The 22,754-nt window shown below is 47.3% G+C and overlaps 1 protein-coding gene across 1 annotated transcript; it reads right to left on the bottom strand.

Moving 5' to 3' along the window:
* Positions 1–270: 270 nt before the first annotated feature.
* On the bottom strand, positions 271–7,386 carry ALAS1 (5'-aminolevulinate synthase 1). The gene is made up of 10 exons (XM_030956628.1): positions 7,188–7,386; positions 6,238–6,444; positions 5,112–5,267; positions 4,807–5,029; positions 4,174–4,358; positions 3,419–3,598; positions 3,097–3,261; positions 1,734–2,002; positions 1,101–1,263; positions 271–548 (listed from the first exon to the last, which is right to left on the bottom strand). Exons 1-10 carry the CDS (start codon positions 7,384–7,386, stop codon positions 388–390), a joined length of 1,908 nt encoding a protein of 635 aa, XP_030812488.1. The 3' UTR covers positions 271–387.
* Between the last annotated feature and the right edge of the window lie 15,368 nt (positions 7,387–22,754).

Raw genomic sequence — 22,754 nt, 5'->3', positions numbered from 1 at the left:
CTTAATATTGGTGGGCATGTAGAACTATTACCTGCATGTTTTCAAAGGCTTTCAGGAATATGGCCCAGAGAAGCTATTTTCTCTTTTCATAATAAACCCTAAGCAGGAAGCACTACTGAAGTTCTTTGGGCATAGTCATTGGACAGGCAGTAGTTCAGCTGAGGGGCACTAAGCTATAGAGCACTGTTTTATTCCATCAAATGCCCCCTGAGACATCAGTTCCAGTTATGGAAGGGACACAGAGAAGCACACAAACACAACAGGACATCATGGCTCCTGAAATTTATTTTCAGAGCGTAGTGCTTCAACTACAATTAAAATACTTGAGCAATTAAAAAATGCTACTGATTCCATACTAGAGCTGGACAACAACTGACACTGTTGCTCTCATGCACTGACAGATACTAGTTTGCTCATGCCACTGAAGTAGGCTCGTTCTCTTTCACTCATCACTTCAAAATGCAGGGGTCGTCTACAGAAGTTGCATTCAGCTGAGGAGTGTGGTTTCAGCTCCAGACCAACATCCTTCCATGTAGCCAGCAGTTTTTCTGTTAAGAAAAGTTTATCAAGATCAAAGCTTAAGACTGGATTGCTTTAGAGAAGCAGCAGAAGTTTCAGCATCTTTATTCTCCTAACAAGTGAGCAGGGATAATAGGATTTCATTCTGACACAATCTACCTCTTGAAACAACTGGGCTGCAACTAAGTCTCAACTATCCTCAGATCACCTTTCCTGACAGGATCAAGAAGGATCTACTTTCTCTGAACAGATCCATGTTTAAGACAAGTTAACAGCTCAGCTGAGGACAGCTGAGTTTGGAATCCATGTAACACATGAAGATTGGTTTGGACAATGCATGAGCAGAGCCCTGGCTGGGTACAGGTCTGCAGTGGCCTTGCACCCTCTGTTCCAAGTCACAGTGCACTGACCTTCACACCTCACACTCCAATCAGGGAAGTGCGCAGGATGTGCTGCAGCAGTGGAAAGTCACTGTCTAGCTCATGATATCTAAAACTTAAGTGCTTCCCAGTCTCATCTTCAGTACAAAGACTGCACAGACAGGCAGGATCTGCACTGCACTGATGCAGGAGTCCACTCACCGATAAAATAACTCATCATCTGGGGGGTGTGGTGAGGTGTAGGGGCAATTCGGAGCAGCTCCTCTCCACGGGGAACCGTTGGGTAGTTGATGGCTTGGACATAGATGCTGTGCTGGCTCATCAGCTTGTCACAGATCTCTGTATTTTTAGCAGCATCTGCAACCTGAAGTTCAAAATTTTAAGTCGCAAGATCAACCAAAAGAATGAGAGTTGGTAAAACTGTCAGCCCAACTTAACAAGGTGTAAGAATCCAATAGGGCTGGTAAGTAATGTGTAGGTCAGAAGAACAGGCTAAATGTCTGTTGCAAAGCATTCTGGGCATAAGAACACCACTGCAGCCTAGGCAGGTAGCTGTTTACAACCAAAACCTTTTAGCTTGTTAGCAGTTTCCTTATTTTCTGTATACTGTTAGTGTATGAAACCCACAGTCTTTCTCCCTGTATTTTGTATTTACACCAGACTTAAGCCAGGCTCCTGGTACACCACCACTGAGCAAGAGGGTGAGTTTGAACTTTGTGAAGGCAGTAACTAATGGTGCAGGTACATGTAACTAATGTACCTGATGGTACAATGCACTCACGGACAGCAAAACGGGCACCACAGCCCCGCGTTAACAGCACCCCCAGTGCTCACCCTAATGGGAATGATGTGGCTGGGGCAGTGCACCACGGGCAGCCCCGCGTCCATCAGCATCTGCCTCATGAGCTTGACGTTGCGCTGGTGCTGGCGGCGCAGCGCCTGGCCCTCGGCGCCCTTGAGCGTGCGCACGGACTCCAGCGCCCCGGCCAGCAGCATGGGCGGCAGCGACGTGGTGAAGATGAACCCGGCCGCGTACGAGCGAACCGTGTCGATCAGGGAACTCGTGCTGGAGATGTAGCCTCCCACACAGCCAAATGCTTTGCCTGAAGGGAAAAAAAGTAAAAAGGTAAGTGATTGGGTTTATTCTTTCCACCTATTGAAAAGCTCCAAGCTTCACGTTGTTCCACTTGGAGGAATGGGTTATTCTGACCACACATGTAATGTAGTCATGGCATGTGCCAGCCCCCACCCAGTAATCTTGTATTTACTCAGCACATGGTACAGCTTTGTTTTTAAGCCAATCTTGATAATGTGGATCTAGCTGCTGCACAGCAAGGATAGTTCATGCCTCTATCAAATACACAAGTTTTGATTTTTGGGGAAGACCTTCCAAGCCAAATCATCAAGCAGGGACTTGAACAGTGACCCCAAGTGATCAACACTAAGTCTCTCAGCAGATTTAAAATAATCTGTTTCAGAGATGCTAGAAATAGCCTGTGATCCTAAGGAGCACAGAAGGCTGTTACTGTGATTGTGCAGTTGATACCAGCCCTCCTTTCCAAATGTCTGGAGTGCAGAACACAGCCACAGACTGAACTAGGGTGTTTGGTGAACACTTCTGCTCCTATTAGGCTGTAACCCAGGACTTCAAGTTCCAAAGGGCATGAAGTTTTCTAGTAACTTTTATTTATGTTTTGAAACGTGTTTATACAACCTTCCAAATTACAGCAGTAAACTTACTCCTTAGCCTGCATTCTACTCAGATAATAGCAGTTGCTTCAGTACTTGCCAAATCTCTTTACATAACTCCCCATCTCAGGTTTCTAGATTAGGAGCACTCCATTTCACATAAAGGAACTAAGTACTACTAAATATAGAGAACTGCTCTACTAGCATTCTCACCTGAATTTCTTCTTGAGTTGTATAACATGCCACTGGAGGACTTTTTGCTAACTTGCTTAAAAGAAAACCTCATACAAAGCTACCATAACTATTTCTAAGGCAGTGTAAGTAGCTTAACAGAAGCTTTTCAAACTGTGGGGCACACTTAAATCCCTTGGGCTTTCTGAAAAATCCTAGGCCCCAGCAGCCCTTAACAAGTTCATTTGACTAGACTGATTTTGAGCTAACCCAGTTAATTTGGCTGCTCAGCAGCTTTGCTGCCTCAGCTCCTGCAGGAGTGCCAGGCTGTGCATACCCAGCGTTCCAGAGATGATGTCCATCTTGTGCATGACTCCATCCCGGTCTCCTATCCCGCCTCCTCGGGCTCCATACAGCCCCACAGCGTGCACTTCATCCACAAAGGTGATGGCCCCGTGCTCGTGGGCCACATCACACAGCTCTTCCAGAGGACAAACAGCACCTAGGAACCAAAGCAGTGACTGGCAGTTTAGGATTTTCTGTATGACTGGATAAACCCCAGAAGTACCCCCAGACAACCCCTACAGCACTGTACACTTTGAGACCTAAAACAGATGATTTGCCCCAGAAGCAGAGAGGAGGCTTTGATGTCAACTTACCATCCATGGAGTGAACAGTTTCAAATGCAACAATTTTAGGGGTGCATGGATCAGACTTTTTCAATAGCTCTCGAAGATGGTTGACATCATTATGGCGAAATATATGTTTTGGCACCCTGCTGTTACAGATCCCCTGGATCATAGAGGCATGGTTTCCAGAATCAGAGTAGATCTCACAACCTGAGGAAACAGGTTACAGCCCAGTTACTTTGTAAGTACAGAAACCATTAATTGATTCCTAGCATCGCATTAGGCTCAGGAAGTGCTCAGGAAACAAGGGTAGCTTGTTCTTGAAAGTAATGCTCTTGATCAAAAGAGCAAGTTACAGATCATGAAACAAGAGTAATATTTGAGGTTTATTTTAGGCATTCAAACTAACACAAATGAGAGCTTGAGAAAATAGTTATCTAACTCTCCTAACTTCTGAAGTGAGAGAGAAGTTCACCCCTTCCAGTGGGAGGGTGCTAAATTCCTGCCATCTCATTTTCAGGTAGAGTTTAAACACAAGAACAGAAGACTCAGCTTGTCTAATTCCTCCAGCAGTCCCCAGCTCATAGATCTCAATCTCAGTAGGTTGATATACCGGTAATTTGTACTGAACATAACTTGAATATGGTATTAAAACCAGCAAACCACACTCTGCCCATGGATTAGGGTGAATCCTCACTTCGGACAGCCATTTGCAACACATACTCCCAACAGCCTGGGGCAAGGCTGTGTTTTTGTGGCAACACAGGCGCAGTTTGAGATCTCACCTGGCAGCATTTTAGCTAGAGTGAAGAGAGTGGAGTCATTGGCTACAAAGCAAGAGGAGAACAACAGTGCTGCATCTTTTCCATGAAGATCAGCTAGTTCTTTTTCCAAGTCGACATGAAATTTACTTGTTCCTGATATGTTTCTGGTGCCTCCTGCTCCAGCACCGTGTTGTTTCAGTGTTTCCCTAAAGAAAGCCCAAGAGAGGAATTAGCATTGCTGTGGGACGCACAGAAGAGTAAAGGATCATTGTTGAAAACATTCTGGTACATAATCAGGACTGTTCTAAAGAAGAATTGGCAGCAGAAAGCAGCTGTTGGGTCTTTGAGCAACCTGCACACTCAGGAGTCCAGCAAGGTCAGGTATCAGTGACCAAGCACAGCTGCAATATACCATCCAGTTCATCTGGTAACATTTGGGGCTTTTAAGGAAGATTCAAGGAGCACAATCAGTAACCAATACACACAGTGGATCTGAACACTAAGCGACTGCTTAAGAAACAAGTGTAACCTTAACTGCACAGCAAGAATCACATCAGAAGCAACTTATGTCCCACAGTATAGAAATCAGTTTTTCAGAAGCCTTGCCACAAAATACAGCTTGAAAACACCTCTTAAGAGCACAGCAGCACTCACATCACTGCTCCACAGACACGAGGGTGGCGGCTCATGCCCAGGTAGTCATTGCTGCACCAGACAGACACCTCCTTCTTGGTGATCAGGGAGTCAGTGTAGTCGTCTGCCATAGGGAAGATCTGCGCCTTGCGGTTCACGGTCTTGAACACTCGGTAGGTGTGATCCTTCTTCTTCTCATCTATCTTCTTCTCAAAGAACTGATCATACTGGAAGGTGGATACAGCTGAAAGGAAACAAGAGACTTCAGCACACAGGAAATAATCACAACAGACCAGGCCTCTGGGGGTTTTGCCAGACATTCTTACATTTTGGCAAGTTATCCTGAAGCAGATGAGAGACGCTTTCCGGTTTTTGCTTCAGCATAATATCCTTAAACTTCTCGAGCAAGCCACTCTGCTCTGCTCCCTCAGCCTCAATCTTTCTCACTGCGGAAGTACTTGGTATTTTGGCAAATTCTGTACCTACAGATATTGTAATAAATTCCAGTGAGTTTGTTTGGTTTGAAACAGAGTGAAGTAAGTTGAATTCAGCAAAGCAAGCATTTCAAGTAAAACCAACATTTCAATCTTTAGGAAGGACATGCCCAAAACCCCATGTTGATCCTGCTAGGATGAACTATTCTATTTGCTTACAAATTTGCCTTTCACAAGACAGAAGGATTAGCCTTGCTAATCAATCACAGTACAACAGGTAATTTCCTTATAATGTATTTGGTTCATCATGACTCAGAGAATCACACTATATAGCTACAGCACTCATCTGAAAGGATTGGCACACACCTAACTGAAGGCGGAGTTCTAGTCAGCTGCTTCCTTTTTGTTCTGTTAGCACAGATTTTTTTTTAAACTATGCCACAGAAGGCAATCAGGAAAGTAAAATAAGCCTTCTGAGACAGGCAGCAAGGCTTTACTGATACTGCTGAGAAGTTCCTTCCTTTGAAGGACAGCCCTCCACACTACCACTTCAAGCCAGCCAACACCCTTTAATTCCATAAACAGAAAAAAACCACCCCAAAACCATTTGCCTGCTTTCAAGCCTGGATTTGTGCTGGTACTTGCCTGGTGTCTTGACACTTTGCTCCAGCTTTAGATATAAAGCCTTTGTCTAAACCAGCACTGTGGCAAAGCTCTCTACAGATCTAAGCATCTGCTTGGGTGCAAGTGTAACAGCTTGACTCACACATCTAGAGCCAGCCAGCACATCAAGATACAGCTCACGGTATTCCCACATCAGAACCACCCAGGGAAGCCCTGCACAACGTCACAGGTATGTCATTAACACCTACATTCTCCAGCAGCTTTCCCCTGCAGTCTGCCCTAATCCCAGGTGCATCATTTCAGTGATGCCTGTCAGACCTGGCAGGCTCCACATCCAAGTCAGGCACCAGAAGCTCTGGGGAGGAATCCCTGCTTCAGTGCACAGAGAACGTACCTTTCCTGTCAGCCTGCACTTCCTGCACATCCTCCTGCAGTTCCAGGCTGGCTTTGCAGAAAACATTGCTCTTCTTTTGGTTCATCTGAGCTGCCAGGAACGGGCATTTGGTAGCTGTACTCTGGCTACCACTGGCAGGTGGGTGGCCAGCAGGAAGCTGGGTTCCATCTGCATTCTGCTGGGCCACTTCTTTGACATTTTTGGCCTCTGAGATGGGGGCATAAAAGGGAAAACACTTCACCATTTGAATATACTGACTTCAGTTTTTTGATCCATTACTTTTGCGATTATTTTGGAAGGACCTATTCAGAACTATTTAACTGAGCAGTCACATTTTATTTATACAGGTGCAAAATGCCAGTAACACCCAAGGGACATCTGATTTAAGACGCTAGATCTAGCACTGTACCCTTTGAGGGGCAGAAATACCTCTCTTTCACTCCCAATGGGAATATTTATGGAAAGACTGGATACGGCAGTAAGTGCCATGGTTTAGCTGACATGGCAGTGTTCAGTCACAGGCTAGACTCGACCTCAGAGGTCCTTTCTAACCTAACTGTGATTCTGTGACCTTCTTTCGAGGACTTTCAGAGATTCTTCAGCCATGCAGCTTCCTCTGGTGCAAGTCTCAGCTCCTTCCCCTGAGTGCCTGGGGAAGAATTCCCCAAGGAATACCCCCGGGTAGCATGAAGGGCCACAGTACCGTGAGAAACACCGCCCCTAGACCCAAGATCCCGGATCTCCCCCCCGGGGCTCTCCGCAGGACGCCCCAACAGGCCGGTCCCTGATTCATACCACGGTCACAAATTTCATTTCCGCGGACATTTCAAGGATGAAGCAACCCCTGTCTCAGCGCTGCCTATTCCAGAAGTTTCCCCCCGTGTCATGCAAAAGCTGTGTTATTTTTTCTCCCCTCAGGGACCCCCGGCTCGCTCCCCGGCCGTACTCACCGCGGCGGCCCGCGGGGGTCTCCTCCTCCGCCTGCTGCCCGCGGGCGGCGGACGTGGCGAGGGCGCGGGCGGCCGGCGGGGCCGCCTCCATCATGCGCGGGCAGTGCTGGGCGTACAGCAGCAGCGACGGTCCAGCCTTCTGCAGGAACGCCTGGGACACACGGGCCAGGAACGGGCAGCGCCGCACCACCGCCTCCATCCTTGCTCTCGGACGGGACACCGGAGGTGACGGCAAAGCGACACCGGCGACGGGAAGGCGACACCGCGCTGTGCTCCCGCACTGCCGCCTTTATAGAGCCGGGGGCGCGGCGCAGGCGCGGCGGGGCTGCGCAGGCGCGGGGAGGGACCGGGGGCGGCGCCCGGCGGCTCTGGGCTGTGCTGGGGTGTGAGGGGCTGGAGGCAGCGTGAGGGTACGGGAGGGACGCTTTGCGGGTCGTGAGGGAATGGGCGCGTCCCGAGAACAGGGAGAGACCCCGGGGGTCGTGAGAGACTGGAGGCGTCCTGAGCATGTGGAGAGGCGCAGGGAGTCGTGAGGGGCTGGAGACGTCCCGAGAACAGGGAGAGACCCCCGGGGGTCATGAGGGGCTGGAGACATCCAGACCCCCAGGGGTCGTGAGGGGCTGGAGGTGTCCCGAGGATAGGGAGAGACCTCTGGGGGTCGTGAGGGGCTGAGGCATCCAGACCCCCAGGGGTCGTGAGGGCTGGAGCGGGTGCCATGGGGGAAGAGGGGCGCTGTGAGGGTGTGCGGGAGGCTGAGCCGCTCCCGCAGCGCTGTGAGGGCACGGAGGGGGCTTGGCTACTGCTGGGGGTCTGTGAGAGGATGGGGCGGCCGGCCCTGAGCGGGGGCTCTGTGGACATGGCCCGCACGGGAAGCGCTTCTCCGGGTTTCCCCAGAGCCCCAAGCTGTGCTTGTTTCCCAGAAGGTTTGGGCTCCCTCGCCCCCAGGACAGGAGACTCGGGGTCACCCCAGCGCGCCCGTTCGTGGGAAAAGGGGAGCTCTGGGTCAGCTGCACTGGGGGAAATCCAGCGCTGCTCGGACGCGTCTCGGTGTCTTGTTCCTAAATGCCCCTCTGATTCCCTGCAGAGCCCGTGCCCGGGGCTCAGGTGGTGGTGGTGGGATCCGGAACTCCTCTCACTTTTCCTACAGCTGGTATTAATCTAACAGCTCCTCTGTAGGTGATGCTCAGATTTTCACCATTGCATTTTTCCCGGGTTTTGAAGGGAAGAACAACAGCAACAAGTAAAATAGAACCCTTCATTCTCTGGTTTGCAATGGACATTAAAGCTTGTTTGCTTACAAGAGTATTTGGTGGGGAGCGTAATGGTAAAAGGAGTTCTCCTTACGTGTGTGGCCATTCAAACCACAGTAGTGCTACTTCCTGTAAGCACTGACTGCTCAAGTGTGGAAAGAATGGAGAAGGAAAAACGACAACACATTTTTTTCCCTCATCTTGTGAAACAATTTCACGGAAGACAGGATTTGGGTAGAGAGCCAAGAGCTGTCTTGGGCACTTTGGGGTAGGAGTGGGTTTTGTAATGTGTGGAGTTTGGAGGAGAGCTTTCTTAAAGGTCACTCCTGGCTCTTGCCTTGCATGAAGTCACATTGTGTCGTTACTAGAAGGTGCTCATGTAGCATGACTAGAGAAGTACAAAGCCTGTGTAGGACTGTGGCTGCTGAACATAAATTTGGCTTTAAAAAACACTTCTTTAGCATTTAGGTACTGCAGATTAATCTGGGGGACAACCAGCAAGGTATTTGCCTGATCCTCTTTTATTCACCACTGACTTGCTTTGAGGATGCTGCATGCAGTTTGTAAACTTTGGGATCTGAGTAAGTTGGTCAGGAAGAAAACCTCATAGTCAAATGTCAGATTTGATGTCAGCTCCAGTGTGTTACTAAGCTCTGAGGCAGGAAATGGGACAGAGTTCTGCCCTCATGTACTACTTACAAAGCCCTGAAAAAGTTAGCTGGGATTTTACAAGGCAGGGTGTGGGATTTGGGTTTTAGTAGGGCTTTAGTAGGAGTGTTTTAAGCACAGTTCACTTCTTGCTTATTAGAAATTTAAGACAGTGTTATATAAGAAGTCTCAATGCTCAGATCTTAACTCAGTATTTGTCAGTGTAATGCGTAATTGGTGTCACTAAACCAGATATGTGCTAGTTTTAATTTGTTCTGCAGATAAATTATTAAAATAGGGCAGTGGTATTTGACCTCAGCCTCTGTAGCAGTTATGATAGCAGGAGTCCTGGTCATTTGGTAATATCAGGATAGTGTTTTGAATTATTGGTTCAGTTGCTCATTAAGAATTTATTTTTGTTTTTCCCTCCCCACAGCTGGGTTTTGGGTAGTGTTACACACCTCAAGTATTTAGCAAAATAATAAGTTTAAAGGCACCTGATCTGTGTTTCAGATTACTGCTTTCCCCGTTCCCTGGAACATCAACATTTGACTCTCTACCCTGAAGTTTTGTATCACATCAGTTATTCTAAAGATTGAGAGAACATCATGGCATTCTAATTCGTGGATACCTGACAAGCGTCCTTAGAGCACAGTTCATGTGTCTGGGCCTAAGGGATCACTCCTGTGCTCCTGGGGTTAATTGCAGTATTAGCAGCAGAAATCAAGTCCCATAAGCTTGATTTATAGTATGTTGAGAGTACTTTTCTTTTTCCTCCTATTTTCCCTTAACATTTGTCCATGATCCTTAGCTCAGAGGGAATGTGTGTTTTGTTGCAAGAGGCACCAGAGAAAGGTGTTGTGCAAATGAGCACAAATCTGCTGCAAGAGGCTGCAGAGCTTGTCTGCCTGGACACCTGCCACAGCAGGTTAGATCCCTCAGAAATCTGCTAATCCTCCTTTATCCTGGTAATGTGAACAGCAGCCTCCTGCCATGTGGTAGGGCTGAGGGATTGTATGTTAGTCTGCTTGGTTGCTGGAATGCAGAGGCTGGTGGGTTTGTGTTCAGCAGTGCATGTGAAGCCTGAAGAGCATCTGCTTTTTACACAAACCTCATTCAAGGCTGGCAGCTGAGACACTGTGACCTTGGCTACGATATGGAGATCTCCAAATGGAGCAGAACTCTCAGCTTTCCTGTCAGACTCCCCTCCAATCTGTGCTGTTCATCAAACCCTGCGACAACACTTCTGAAGCTTGATTTTGGTGAATTTATTTAACCTTGTACATGACAGGAATTGCGCAGAGCAGTGGAACGACGTTAACTTGACCCTCATCTTGGAGGGTGAGGAAGGAACTGTCCTTGTCAGTGCACAGAGCTGGCTGGAGCTCTGGGAGCAACAGAGCAGGGAAAAGTCAGGAAAAGGGTGTCTTGTCAACTGCTCTGCCAGTGTCCTTCCTCCCTTTGGAAATACTGCCAGAGCTTATGTGTTGGAGGTGAAGTAAATACTAATAAAGCTCCCGTTAATTAAAATTTCTTAGGGCTTCAGTGGATTAATTAAACGGTGTTTAAGGATGTTAATTGTGGCAGTGTATTACTGCCATCCTACAGGGCTCAGGAGAAACAAATGCTGTTTGCCACACTGCAGGAGGAGCACAGTGTGCAGCAGGAGGGAACAGGGAGCCCATCCTAGAGAGAAATCAGGCTTAGACCGGAGAGAGGCAGCAGGTACAGCAGGCAGGGGAGAATGAATGGCTGCTTGGCACTATGGAAAGGGCAGGGGAACAGGTAATAAAGGAGGAAAAGGGTTTAAGCAGAGGGGGTAGCACTGGTGTGAGAACACATTAATTCAGCTGGCCTGACAAAACGTAGCTCAGAAGGTGAGTATTTCCTTACTGAACCTATGTTTTGGAGCAGCCTTTGCAGCTGGTCCCTGAGACCAGATGGATTGAGCAGAGGAAGCTCAATCTGCCTGAAAGGCCCCTGTGTTGCTGTGGCAGAGGAAGAGAAGGGAAGACTCAGCTATCCTGAGAGTCTCTGTTGATTATAGTTTCCTAAAGTCCATTCTGCTCTTTTGGTTTGTCAATTTCTTAGCTAAATAAAAGTTAAGGGAAAACAAGGTTAAATTCCAGCAGTTTGAGTGGAGGGTGAGAAGTCACAGAAAGTGCTTCCCACAGAGAAATTGAAATGGGGAAAAATCCCCTGCCACAAGATCATGTTAATGTCTGCAGCTGTCCCTGAAGAGTTGCTGGTGAAGATGGTGTCTTTCCATGTTGCTGGTTTACCATGTAGGGTCAGGTGTAAGTTACCTTGAATACTTCTCTCCCATCCCTCTTCTCTCAAGCATGTTTGCCCCAGCATTCCTGGAAACAGAAAGAACTTGGTTCACAGGTTTGTAGCATTCATCTGCCCTTGCATTTGTCTGCAGGTAGCTCCTTTCATAGAATTTTCATGAAATTTATGCTTTGAAGAGAGCATTTACATACTTAGCAGAAAAGCAAGGGTCAGAGCCCTTCTGCATTCAGCCTTTTCAAATGAAAGGCTGTAACTGCACCATAATTAGCAACATCTAATCCCTTTTGCCCACTTCTGAAGTCAGGACTGTACATATTCCTAATTTTTTCCCATCCTGTCAGTGTCAGAGAGGGCAAGCCAGAATAACAATTCCCCCTCCCCATGCACAAACTCTTATCTATATTGAGATCTGAATTTTCTGAGGGAGTGGGTGTGATCCTGACATCTGGATTTAATCCAGACTCAGATTCCAGGCTTCATCTGAGAACTTCCACCTCCGGTCCTGAGACCAGCAGTTCTTAGAGAGGATTTAGTTTATTTACCTTTTAAGGCAAAATTGGAGGCTTGTTCTAGCAGCTGCATAGTGACAGTTCTTCCCATGGTGAATTTCTTTAACACGTTTGCTGATTTGGAGCCAGTGTCTTCTTTACATGACAGAACAGGAAATCTCATTCCTTTCTAGGACCCTCTGAGCAGCAGAGACTTGGAGCAAGCTGGAGGAGCTGCTGGATGCTGAAGCTCATGTTGTGGAGTGGCTGAGCAGCACCCCTGTCTCACTGACACAGATCCATACCCATCTCATACAAACGAGTGTGAGTTTTTTGTTCCCTCCTGCAATGGATCTCCTCAAATTCATGGGCTGCTTGTGAGCCCTCACAAGGCTGTTGGGTCAGGACACTTTTCCTGTCTGCCAGGAGCTGCCCACTGCTGTGGAGGAGTTTGGTTTCCTGGCAAAGTCCCATCACAGGGCGTGAGTCAGGCTCAGTCCGGGCACTGAGCTGTTGCCACCTCATACAAGGTACCTTGCTGTCCTGCTGAAGGGTGCCACCCCACACTGCTGCTGCAGTCCACAGCCCAGCTGATTAACACATTCAGCAGTGGCTTATCCTAAGTCCAGAATATCTCCCTGATGTCTCTCCAGTTGCTTCAGATGTGGAAAATCACATAATAATTTCTTTTAATCTTTCATTGTTGAGTATGTCTTGCTTTGTGCAGCACATAGCAGGAAATGATACACTAATCCTTCCAGCTACTGTGTGCTTTGCTGCACTTGCCATGACTTGCCTCCACACCCTCATTTCTTCCTCTCTCACAGAGTTTTCCTCCTTCTGTTAGAAAGAACCAGCAGACCCCAACCAGTATACTTTTAGTTATGGTTATTGAAGCTATTTAGCCTGTCATTTTTCTTGCATATCTCAGCCCTCACTTCTCCTCATTAGGTACTCAGTCAGAGACAGCACCTTCTACATCCAGTTTAGGAGCTTGAAGTCTACTCAACAGAGAGCAGTAATACCTTAGAAAATGTGAATTCAAGTGCTTCCTATATTGAAGGTGTGAGAGGGTGTGGAAAGGACTTGGATTTTTAGTCAGAGCTCTTTATAGAAACAGAATGGAGTTTTCCAGAAAGTATTTAAATAGATAGTCTGCTTCTCTATAGGAAAAACAGCTGTCAGAGGAGAGAAGTGTGTGTCTCTTCTTCAAATTTAAATGCTTTAGGCCCAGAGAGACACTCAAGTCATGCTTATGTAGTAAAGTATCTTTGCTGTAGCAGGTATCTCTAGTGAGAGCCCCAAGTGTTGCTCATACCTGTGCTACTGTGGGCTTTGGCAGGCAGGTGGAATTCAAAGCAGAAGGGGGATTGTCCAAGTCCTTGAAAACAAGAAGTCAACTCATAGCAGAGAAAAATTCTGTGCTGGAGCCTATGGGCCCTCTCCCTTAAAGCAATGTCAATGTTGGGAGCTCTCTGTCAAGAAGATTGCTAGAAAGCAAGCAGTAGACCTTGTTCTCTTCTTGTCCTCCAAAAATATGCTGGTGTTGGCTGGGAATGAGTTAGTGTTCTTCATAGCAGCTTGTGTAATCTGTGCTTTGGATTTCTGGTGAAAACAGCAATGATAACAGAGGGACATTTCAGTCATTGCTGAGCAGGGCTTGTGCAGTGTCAAGGGCTTTTCTGTTTCTCACACTGCCCTGCCAGCATGTAGGCTGGGGGCGCATAAGAAGTTGGGAGGGGACAACCCCAACTGAACATATTCCACACCATATGACATCAAAATCAGCAGTTAAGCTGGGAGGGTAGAAGTTGGTTGGGGCTGTTGTAGCTCAGGGACTAGCAGGACATCAGTCAGTTGATGGTAAGCAATTGTTTTCTTTTGCATCACTTGTTTTCTCTGTTACTTTTGTCCTCTTTTTTAGTTACTAAACTGACTTTATCTCAACTCACAAGTTTTTACACTTTCACCCTTCTGATTATCTCCCCCATCCGAGAGAAAGGGGGGACTGAGTATGGGCTGTGTGGGGATTTGGTGCCTACTGATATTAAATCATAACCAAAAATCATCTCTCTGACTAGTCTACCTGTGCCATGGGCCTGCCATGGACACCTGAGAAGGCAGTAGCATAATAAAACTGCCCTCACTTCTTTCCAGTCACCACAGGCTCAGATTGATACAGAAAGTGAAATCCTTTGTATAAATTGATGTCCCTTTTTTTTTGTCAAAATGAAGATTCCCTGACTGGACAGTTTTTAGTCAGTACTATTTCCTGCTGCCTTTACATGCTGCCTTTCTGTTCCCAGGTGTAGCAATACAAGCAAGATTGCCTTTTCAGCCTGGGAATAGGGGTAAAGGCATCCAGTGAAGTCCTAATAGTCACATTGCACCTACTAGTAAGGCTTGTTGTTGTTGTTGTTTGTCTCAGCAAAGGCTTGTTCTTCTCTTACATATCTGGTAATACAATTTCTTCTGCAAAGGTCAGTGAAATTCAGTGAAGTAAGGAGAAGCATTTCAGAATGAAATACCTGCTGATGACGTGAGAAGGTGGGGGAAAATCCTGCTCCTGACTAGAGCCTAGCTGGGTGTTTTTGTGTAGGTGTTATCCCATGAACAAGTGCCCAGTGAGGCAACAGAACTCTGTTAGCTGGGTGGCTTTTCTCCTTATCCAGCCATTTCATGGCATTACATATTGCTGGCTGTGAGACAGTTTTAACAACTGTCTTGGAGAAAGCAAGCAGTAACAGAGTAAAGTGTAAAGCAGTTTTGATCTTTCATTGTTTCTATCAATGGCCAGGGAAACATTATAATTTTAGAATTAGTTGACATAGTTAATATTGGATGCTATAGTTGTACAGTCCAAGTTAGCTCCTTGCAAGACATAATCCAAAGGATTGAGGTGAAGTGGCCAAGCAGTAGAGCAGAAGGATGCCTCACATTTAAGTAGAGGTTTTCCAGACATGGAAACAGCATGAAAGTGTGTGGTAACAGGGTATAAAACCTCACAGAGCCCAACTCTCCTGTGAGTGGAACACCACAGCCTGTGTACACACCAGAAAGGTGGAAGAATGAGTTTACAGCCTTCTTGGGGTCCAGCTCCAAATGCTTCCAGCTCCCAGTGTGCACTCTGCCCATGGCGTTTGCTGTGCTGTTTTGCAATAACTCTTGTTGCTTAACCTGTGAGATGCAAGACATGCTATTCCTCCTTATGCACTGAAGATTACAGATAGAGGGTGGTGATAAGGTATTCAAATGAGACAAGTGTCAGCTATAGGGAAGAAAGGGCCTTGTGCTGAAATATTAAGGGAGGAAATTAGCACACTGTATCTCCAAATCTGAACTTGAAAGCTGCAGATCAGAGAAACTCTGTGACGTATTGAGATTATTGGAGTATGCAAGGCTTCCATCCCTTGTTTGCTTTGGTACTGAACTCTCCCAAAAGCTGCCAAGTGCTCTGTGTGCCCTGTCTTACAAACAGCCTCAGTCATCCAAAGCTCTGACTCCACTTCCAAGGCTCCCAGGCTGCTCTGCCTGCCAAGAGGCACAGGCAGTACCAGGAGCAGTGAGGATGCCAGGACAGCTGGACTGGGAGGTTTCTTGGGGTACTGTGACCCTGCTGGCAGCCTTGTCTGCATTGGCTTATTAGACCTGATGGTTCTGCAGCTGCTTTGAACATTGTTCCAGCTGAGATCTAGAGGACTCAAAGGAGTGAGCTGTCTCTGGCTTGGTGTGCTGAGCAAACCTAGTTGTGTTGTGTTGGCTTGGGGTGATGGTAATGGTGGGAAAATGTGTTGCTCTTGTGCCTCCAGGAGATGTGGTAAAGAACTCAGCTTTTAAGGTCTTCTTTTTAGGAATCTCGCTGCTTAATTGGGGGTTAGGCATGTGTTCTCTCTTGGAAAAGCATCTTGTCCCAGCCCTGGGCAAAGAAGATGAAAACTGATTCTAGAGAATGTCCTAGAAAGGGATGGAAGTGCAAACATTACATAACAAAAAGGTTGAGAGGGATTAGCTGAGACATTGAGATTGAAATGGCAAAAATACAAACCCGAGGTTAAGTCATCCTCTTTACTTCTGTGCCTGGTTTCTCATGTCCTACTGACTCTTAAGAGCAAACCAAGGGAGAGTGCAGGATTATTGCTGGCTTAGCACTAGTGATTGACCTGTGTGCTGTAGTTTTATAGAGAGCTCTGATAATCTTATGGATATATACATTAGATAATCTAGTCTCTTCAGACTTTCAGCCCAGAAATTCCTGCAGACATCCCACAAGCTTTTAGGAAAACTGGGATGTAGATCTGATGATTTAGTTTTGTACTCCTTATCTTTTTTTTTTTTTTAAGACCTCTAGTCTTGAAAAGTCTCTGCTTCAAAGTTTAACTTGAAAAGGCAATTCTGAATTCATGTTCTCAAAAAGATGCATTGTGTTTTCACTGTGAAATTTAATAATGCATTAATTAACACAAAATAAAAATAATTCTATGTTACTCCAGGTGACCTGTAGTGAGACACCCTCTCTAGGCACTGGTAAGGATGATTGGTCACATGGGGAGGAAGTACTGAGCCTGTGAGAGTGAGGTGTGGTGGCTCTGTGTGGAGAGGGGACTCGGGGCAAAGGATAACTGATGCTTCTGCAGCCATCAGTAGCACCAGAAAACTTTCAAATTAGCTCCAATGTACAAGGCTCTTGCTGGCCTAAAGTGGCTGAACTGTTTCCCCAAAAGCCCTGATGGCAGTTTTATATTTCCTTGTAGTTCTTTGGCACTTTGAAGTCTGCAAATACAGCACATAATGATGTATTATTGCAGTGTTTAACAAGTAGAGGGGTGTTTGGGTTGCTTTGCAATGTTTTTCCACAGCCCATTCACTACTTTAAAGTTAGTTCTTCTGCCTCTGATGGAGTGTGCTGAGCAATCTCTGTGTCCAGGTGGGTGTCAGGTTGGGGTTTTTTTGTCAAGCTGAATTTTGTGAGGCAACAATATCTTGCAAGGAGTAATTTTGGGAAGAGATGCCATGGTGGGCTATGCACACTTATTGGCCAGGCTCTGATATGGAGCAAATGTTCATCCTCTCCAAATGTTCATCCTCTCCAACCTGCAGCAAGAATGAGCCACTGTAGTGGAGGATGTGGTTCCTGAGAAGAGGACAGCCACCATTTCAACCACAAAACAGGAGCCAGCAGTTCTAATGAGTGAAGATGTGCAAACCTCCTGGATCTTTGTGCTCTCTAGTGCTGAAATCCAGAAGGATCTTCAGGGCTTGTGGAGCGCCTGACTTTGCGCTTTGGTTGGAAGAGGTAGAGAGGAGGCTGCTGCTTATCACAGCAAACAGCTCTGCTGTTCTTTGTGGGGTGTGATGGGGGCAAGCTCTGAGTTCACTTGTGAGCCTTTGAGGCCATGGATTGCTCTGTGGGAGCTGTGCTCTCTGTACTTCTGTCTTGGAAAAGTGCTAATCTTTCCTGTGTTTATTTCAGCTTCGTTCCCAAAACTGCCTGCCTCCTCCACAGTAAAAACTCTGTCAGGATTATTTACCATGAAGAACACTGTGATTTTGAGCAAGTAATTGAAATTTAAAGCTCTAATTACAAGAGCAAATAAACTAGAGATCCTTCCTAAGCCCATATTTTAATTAGAAGAAGTGATTTCAGTGCATCCTTCCCAAAGTCCTGGCACTGTCTCTTGGGTTTGATAGCCAGTGACCCAGTTTTCATGAGATGATCTCACTGTAGTACAGTCCCTCACCCAGCTGCACTTGGATCAGGGAGAACAGTGCATGTCTATAGTGATGGTGCATATACTGTGAATTTGATTGCTCTGCTTTTCAAAGTTTCCTTGTGTAAAAATACTGTTTTATGTTGGCAGCTTTTCTCCTTTCTACTTGTCCTGGTTTAATTGTGTCTGTTCCCTGGCGTGCTGTCAGTTGTTCATGTTGGGAAATACAATGCCTTTGGGGGTGGTGGTGAGCACAAGTGACACCTTAATAAGGGTCCCCTGAGACATGGCTTTAGTACTAAGCTGCCCCCCTCTCCCAACAGTTGTCAGTGTAGAGCTTATTAGTCATCCATCTCTCCTCTGAAACACTATTTTTAATGCTTCTGCTCTGTGCTGAGTCCTCAAAAGCTCTGTTAGGTGTTGCTGTTTTTGCTGACAGTGGCTGCTTTTTAATTGCTCAGGTAGCAAAAGCAGGGCTGGAAAACTCAATCAACATTATCCTGTCTTATCTCCCTGTCACCAGTGGATTTAAACAGATCAAGATATTTGTATGGATCATGTGTAGAGCCAAAACACAACCAGCTGTAGAGGCCAGGGCAGGTGACATTTACCTAGACTGCTCTCCCAGTGCCAGCCATCCATGGCCTTGCCCTCAGTCAGTCTCTGCTCCCTGTTGGCAGATGTACTCTCCACTGTCATGGGCAGGACCATCTCTTTCTGCCAAGTGAACAGCCTGGCTTTGCCAGCATGTGACCTCTCCTAGTGTCAGCTGCAGTGTCAGGCCCTTTTCTCCACTGGCCTTGAGGCCCCTTTGCAGCACCCAGGGCTGTGACTGCCTCTGTGCAAGCTGAGGCAGCCCAAGCAGAGCAGCTGGTATCTCTTAGCTTCTCCCAGAGGAGTTGTGGGAAGAAGTGACTTGGGATAGCACACCCCACCCAGCACAGGGATGTGCAGATGAGAAGAGCAGGGCTGCAGGTGAAGCACAGCCCAGGGATCCAGAGTTCAACTGTCCATCAGGATTTGGTACATCTCCTCTGCTGGAGCCTCATGTCTGCCTGCCCTGGTCTGTTTTCAATCTCATCACTCTCCTGTGTCATGGATTATGTCAGTGTGGTTTGGGCAGGGGCTTGTGAACAGGCTCTGGGTTGCTGTCACTTCCTTGGGGGACATGGCGGGAGCCTGATGTGTCTGCTGGCTAAAAGCTTGGCAGGCAGCAGGCTTGGCAAAGCAGCTGCTGCTTGGCTTGGGTCTGGCATAACCCCTGGCCTGCTTTTTTGCTTAATGAGCCACCTTATTTGTCATGTTCCTCATGGCAGATGGGGAATCTTCAGGATTAATTAAGGATCATAACTGTGACCTAGTTACCAGACTTGCACTATTGTCACTGGAGCTCTCTGAGGCATCAGGCTGTTTGAGAGAGCTTCTTACCCTTTCCTTCTCTGGTTACTCGCTCTGTGTGTCCTTCTGGGACTGACTCTGAGCCCCAGGCAGGATCACATTACATTCATTTCTCTAATAGATCCCTGTTTTACCCGTGGGTAGGTAATTCTCTGCATCCTGCTTGCAGTGCCTCAGTTGGTGTGGGAATTGGATATGCTGACATAGACCTTTCACAGGGCTGTCTCCTGTTTGGGAGCAGGAGAGGGATTGGCTGCAAGATGAGGGAGGATGGTGCTAGACACAACGTCCTGAGACAGTCCAGTTCCATGCTGCCATACCTTAAACCATATGGATACTGAAAGGTTATCCCAGGGCCTCTCTTGGCTCAAATCTTTCTCATTTCTAGCTTTTGCTTTGTTCTGGCAAACCCTTAGGGATGCTCCCCTTATGAGGAAGCAGCAATGATGACTAGAGCTTGAGAAGTAAACTGAGTTCAAGCTCTTCTAACCCTGCTTTTCACCTGCCAGATTTTCAGGTAGAGCACTGTTCCAGCTGGTAATGTCTCAGCCCTGTGTTCCTGTGCTCTGCAGACCTGCTACAACCCAATCCCTCCTTCTGCTGGGGAGGGGTTTGCACCACAGGGATCCTCTTGTTCTCTCCCCCCTGTTGCTGCTGGTTTGGTGGGAGCTTGCCTTGCCCACAGGACTGAGTCCCACACAGCCAGGCCATTGCATGAGCTCCCAGCCTCGTGCACAGGGACTGCACGTGGCCTCTGTACTGCTCATGTGAGGGAGGTTTGTGTTCCTGAAGCTCCCCTCAGTTCCCCATGGAGCTTTAACCAGCCTGATGTTCTGCTCAGGGTCTGTCCATAGCCCCAGTGGATCGCAGCAGTTCCTGCTGGTTTTGCACGGAGGAGCATGAAGGAAGCTGTGGAGTGGGACCCCAGGGAAGCAGCACTTTGTCCTCAGGAGCCCACCTGGAGGGGGAGCTGCCTGGCTTTTCTCCTCTGCCTCAAAAACATCTCTCGTGTTCCAGTGACCTGCTTATTATGTAGGTCAGCATCAACAGGAAAAGATAAACAATTTCAAAAGTAGGAGAAATCCAGCATGAATCCTGCACACAGCAGTTCCTTCCAGAAAAGCAAGGAAAATTTTCCTGGGGAAGGTGGCAGGCAGCATGGCCTGTTCTTCCACCCACCCAGGGCAGAGCAGTTGGAGAAGGAAAGCTCTGAGCCTGTAGGGATGTGTGATACCCTGAAAGCAAGCACAGGGTGCCATGTGATGGGGAAACAGTGCATTAAGTTAGGCAATAGGAACTTGACTTGGGTGGGTTGTTTGTCCTTTATTGACTTCCTTGGGCTTGGTTTTGGTAAAGAGGAGGCAGTTTCTGCTGGTCTGCTTGGTCATGTGTCTGCACAGCACACACTGGCGCCATGTTGCTGGAAGAGCATGTCCCTGCTGGGACACAGCTGTCCTGCCAGGGTGAAAAGGGGACACAGAACAAGCAAATGCCTTTGGATGCCAAAAGTAAAACTGGGATCTCAACCAAAATTCATCTCAGTGTTGTGCTGGTGCCATTACCCTGGGGCTGCTCCACTATGCTTGTAGCAGAGCTGACACCTTGTGATACCCACCAGGGAAAGAGAAAGTCCTTAGCATGAACTCCTGACTGTAACCTAAGCAAGGGACAAGTTACTCTGTGCACAAGAGGTTTAGTGAAGTCCAGCTCCACTTGTACTTGCCTCTGATGCAGTAAATCTTAGTATCCCTCACTATGCTCACTTCTCTCCCAAATCACCTACTGAGTATCAGCTTGGTGGGAGACACCCTGTGCCCTGGCTAATTCTCACTTGGGAAAGTGTGTGTGTGTGTTCTTGCTGGCCAGCCAGCAGGCAGGTGAGAGCTGCAGCTTTTTCTTGGTGAGAGCAGGAATGCAGCTCCCCTCTCTCCCTGCTCACTATGGAATTTCTCTTTCCCTTCAAACATGCAGAAACACCATGTTTTTGAGACAGCTGGGTTTGACAGGAGAAGCTAAAACACTCAAAGGCTTCACTCATAATCAAGGTGAGGCAACACAATCTCGTAATTGTACAATGAGATTTCAGTATGCTGCATTTTTGCTGATGAAAAGGTGTGTGGGGAGGTGGGTTGTGCAGTGAGCAGACGGCTCTGCCGGCATTTGCCTTGCTGTTTGCTGGGTCCCCTCCCCATTCACACAGCCTAAAACTGAGTGTTTGAGGCCTCTCCAGCTGCAGGAGGCTCCTGGCACCACCTCTTGTGCTTGAAGGTGCACTGACTTTTTCCCAGATCACAGGTTCTTGCAGAGCTGTTCACTCTGTTTCAGATACAGCCTCCTGCAGCCTTTGCTCCTTGCTTTATACCAGCATCTGCTGTGCTGGCTTGATAAAGATTATCTGTCTGTGACTGGACTGTCCTTCCTCTTCAGTGGCTTGGTGGTTTCTATTTAATATTTGAAGAGCTCTCTGCAGATCCCAGCTCTCCCATTGTCTCACCCAAGGGTAGGCAGTCCTTGCCCCATCACACCATGGTAGTCTGGAGAAGTCAATGCAGGAAGCCACACAGCAGTGACATTTTAAAGAGAATGATGTTTTTTCACCTGCAGTAACAGGACCTCTCCCATGCTTTGTGCACTCACAGGGAGCAGAGCATTAAGGCAGCAGGCATGTGTCTTAGCTGGAGGCACTGCCAGTGTACTGCACACAGCTTGGAAGTCTCAGTCAAGATGTAGGATTAGGGTACATTCCTAGCACAAGATTTTCTGACTTAGCAGGGGATTGGTGCCCTGAGGCTGGGATTGTCACACTGGCTTGGTGGGTCCTTGCACAATGAGGCTGCTGTGTGTTGGAGACAGCAGAGTGCTGGAGCTGTCATGTACTTGTGGTGAGAGTGTTGGGGATGGCTTGTAATCTGTGCTTGGAGGAAGGATTTGATTAGAAACTGTCTCATAAATGTGTGGTTATTGAATGAGTTGCGCCTTTAATATGCATGAGCCATCTCCACATACGTGACAAGTGCATCTGTCCTGGGCTGGCAGCTGCTCTGAAGGAAAGCAGATGAGCTTTCCTCATCACAAGCCTTTTCTCATCAAGCTTTTTCTAAATTGCTCCCTGCATGGAGCAATTCTACAACAATATTAAACACAGCAGCAGGGGTGACTCAAGCAGATCTTGTCAAAGCTGCCCTATTTTTTCTCTTTTTGGTTTTATTATAAATTGAATTCACTGTGCCACAGGGAACAGTGCTGTTCTCAGCATGATTGGTAGCAACAAATAGCCACCCAGGAAAAATATGTATTGTGTGGTAACTGGGAAGAACCTCCTGTTCCCAACATCTCCAGCCTATCTGGGGCTTGTTGCCATGAAATTGTGGAGCTTAACTAAAGGATGATTGGGCTGTGAGAAAATCCTTTTAGCCACTGGTTAGCTGAGCTTACTTGTGTGTGTCTCATTGTCTTCAGAAGTTGATGAGACCATAAATTTAGCAAGATGGAGTGTCCAGCTCAGTTCTTAAATGGAAAACAAGGCAACCTGGTGTTGGAATCAACAGTGATGCTTTTGTGAAGGAAACTTGGGTGTTACTGCCCAGATGTAAGCCAGTCCTGAGGTGCTGGAGGCCAGGTATGCAGGAAGTCTGTGGTTCTTGCACCTCTTTGGGAAGTGTCTGGTGTTGGTCTGGATAAGAGATGAGGTGAGGTGGCCTTTGGACTTGGCATGGAGGCCTTGACAGCACTCTGCCTGGCCTGGGGCTCTGCATAGCTTTCTGTTGCGAGAGCACATCTCCC

This window comes from Camarhynchus parvulus, chromosome 12 (assembly GCF_901933205.1).
Source record: "Camarhynchus parvulus chromosome 12, STF_HiC, whole genome shotgun sequence".
Taxonomy (NCBI): domain Eukaryota; kingdom Metazoa; phylum Chordata; class Aves; order Passeriformes; family Thraupidae; genus Camarhynchus; species Camarhynchus parvulus.
Note: the sequence above shows the minus strand (reverse complement) of the source record. Positions and strands in the feature narration are given on the sequence as shown.

Bases quoted from the DNA above. Each gene is read 5' to 3' on its own strand.
- ALAS1 (XM_030956628.1), bottom strand. From the start codon at position 7,386: ATGGAGGCGGTGGTGCGGCGCTGCCCGTTCCTGGCCCGTGTGTCCCAG. The intron at 5,030-5,111 runs GTAAGAATGTCT...GTTTCCTTTCAG, and splicing joins TCAGGATAACTTGCCAAAAT to CTGTATCCACCTTCCAGTAT. The intron at 1,264-1,733 runs GTGAGCACTGGG...TTTGAACTTCAG, and splicing joins GCCACATCATTCCCATTAGG to GTTGCAGATGCTGCTAAAAA.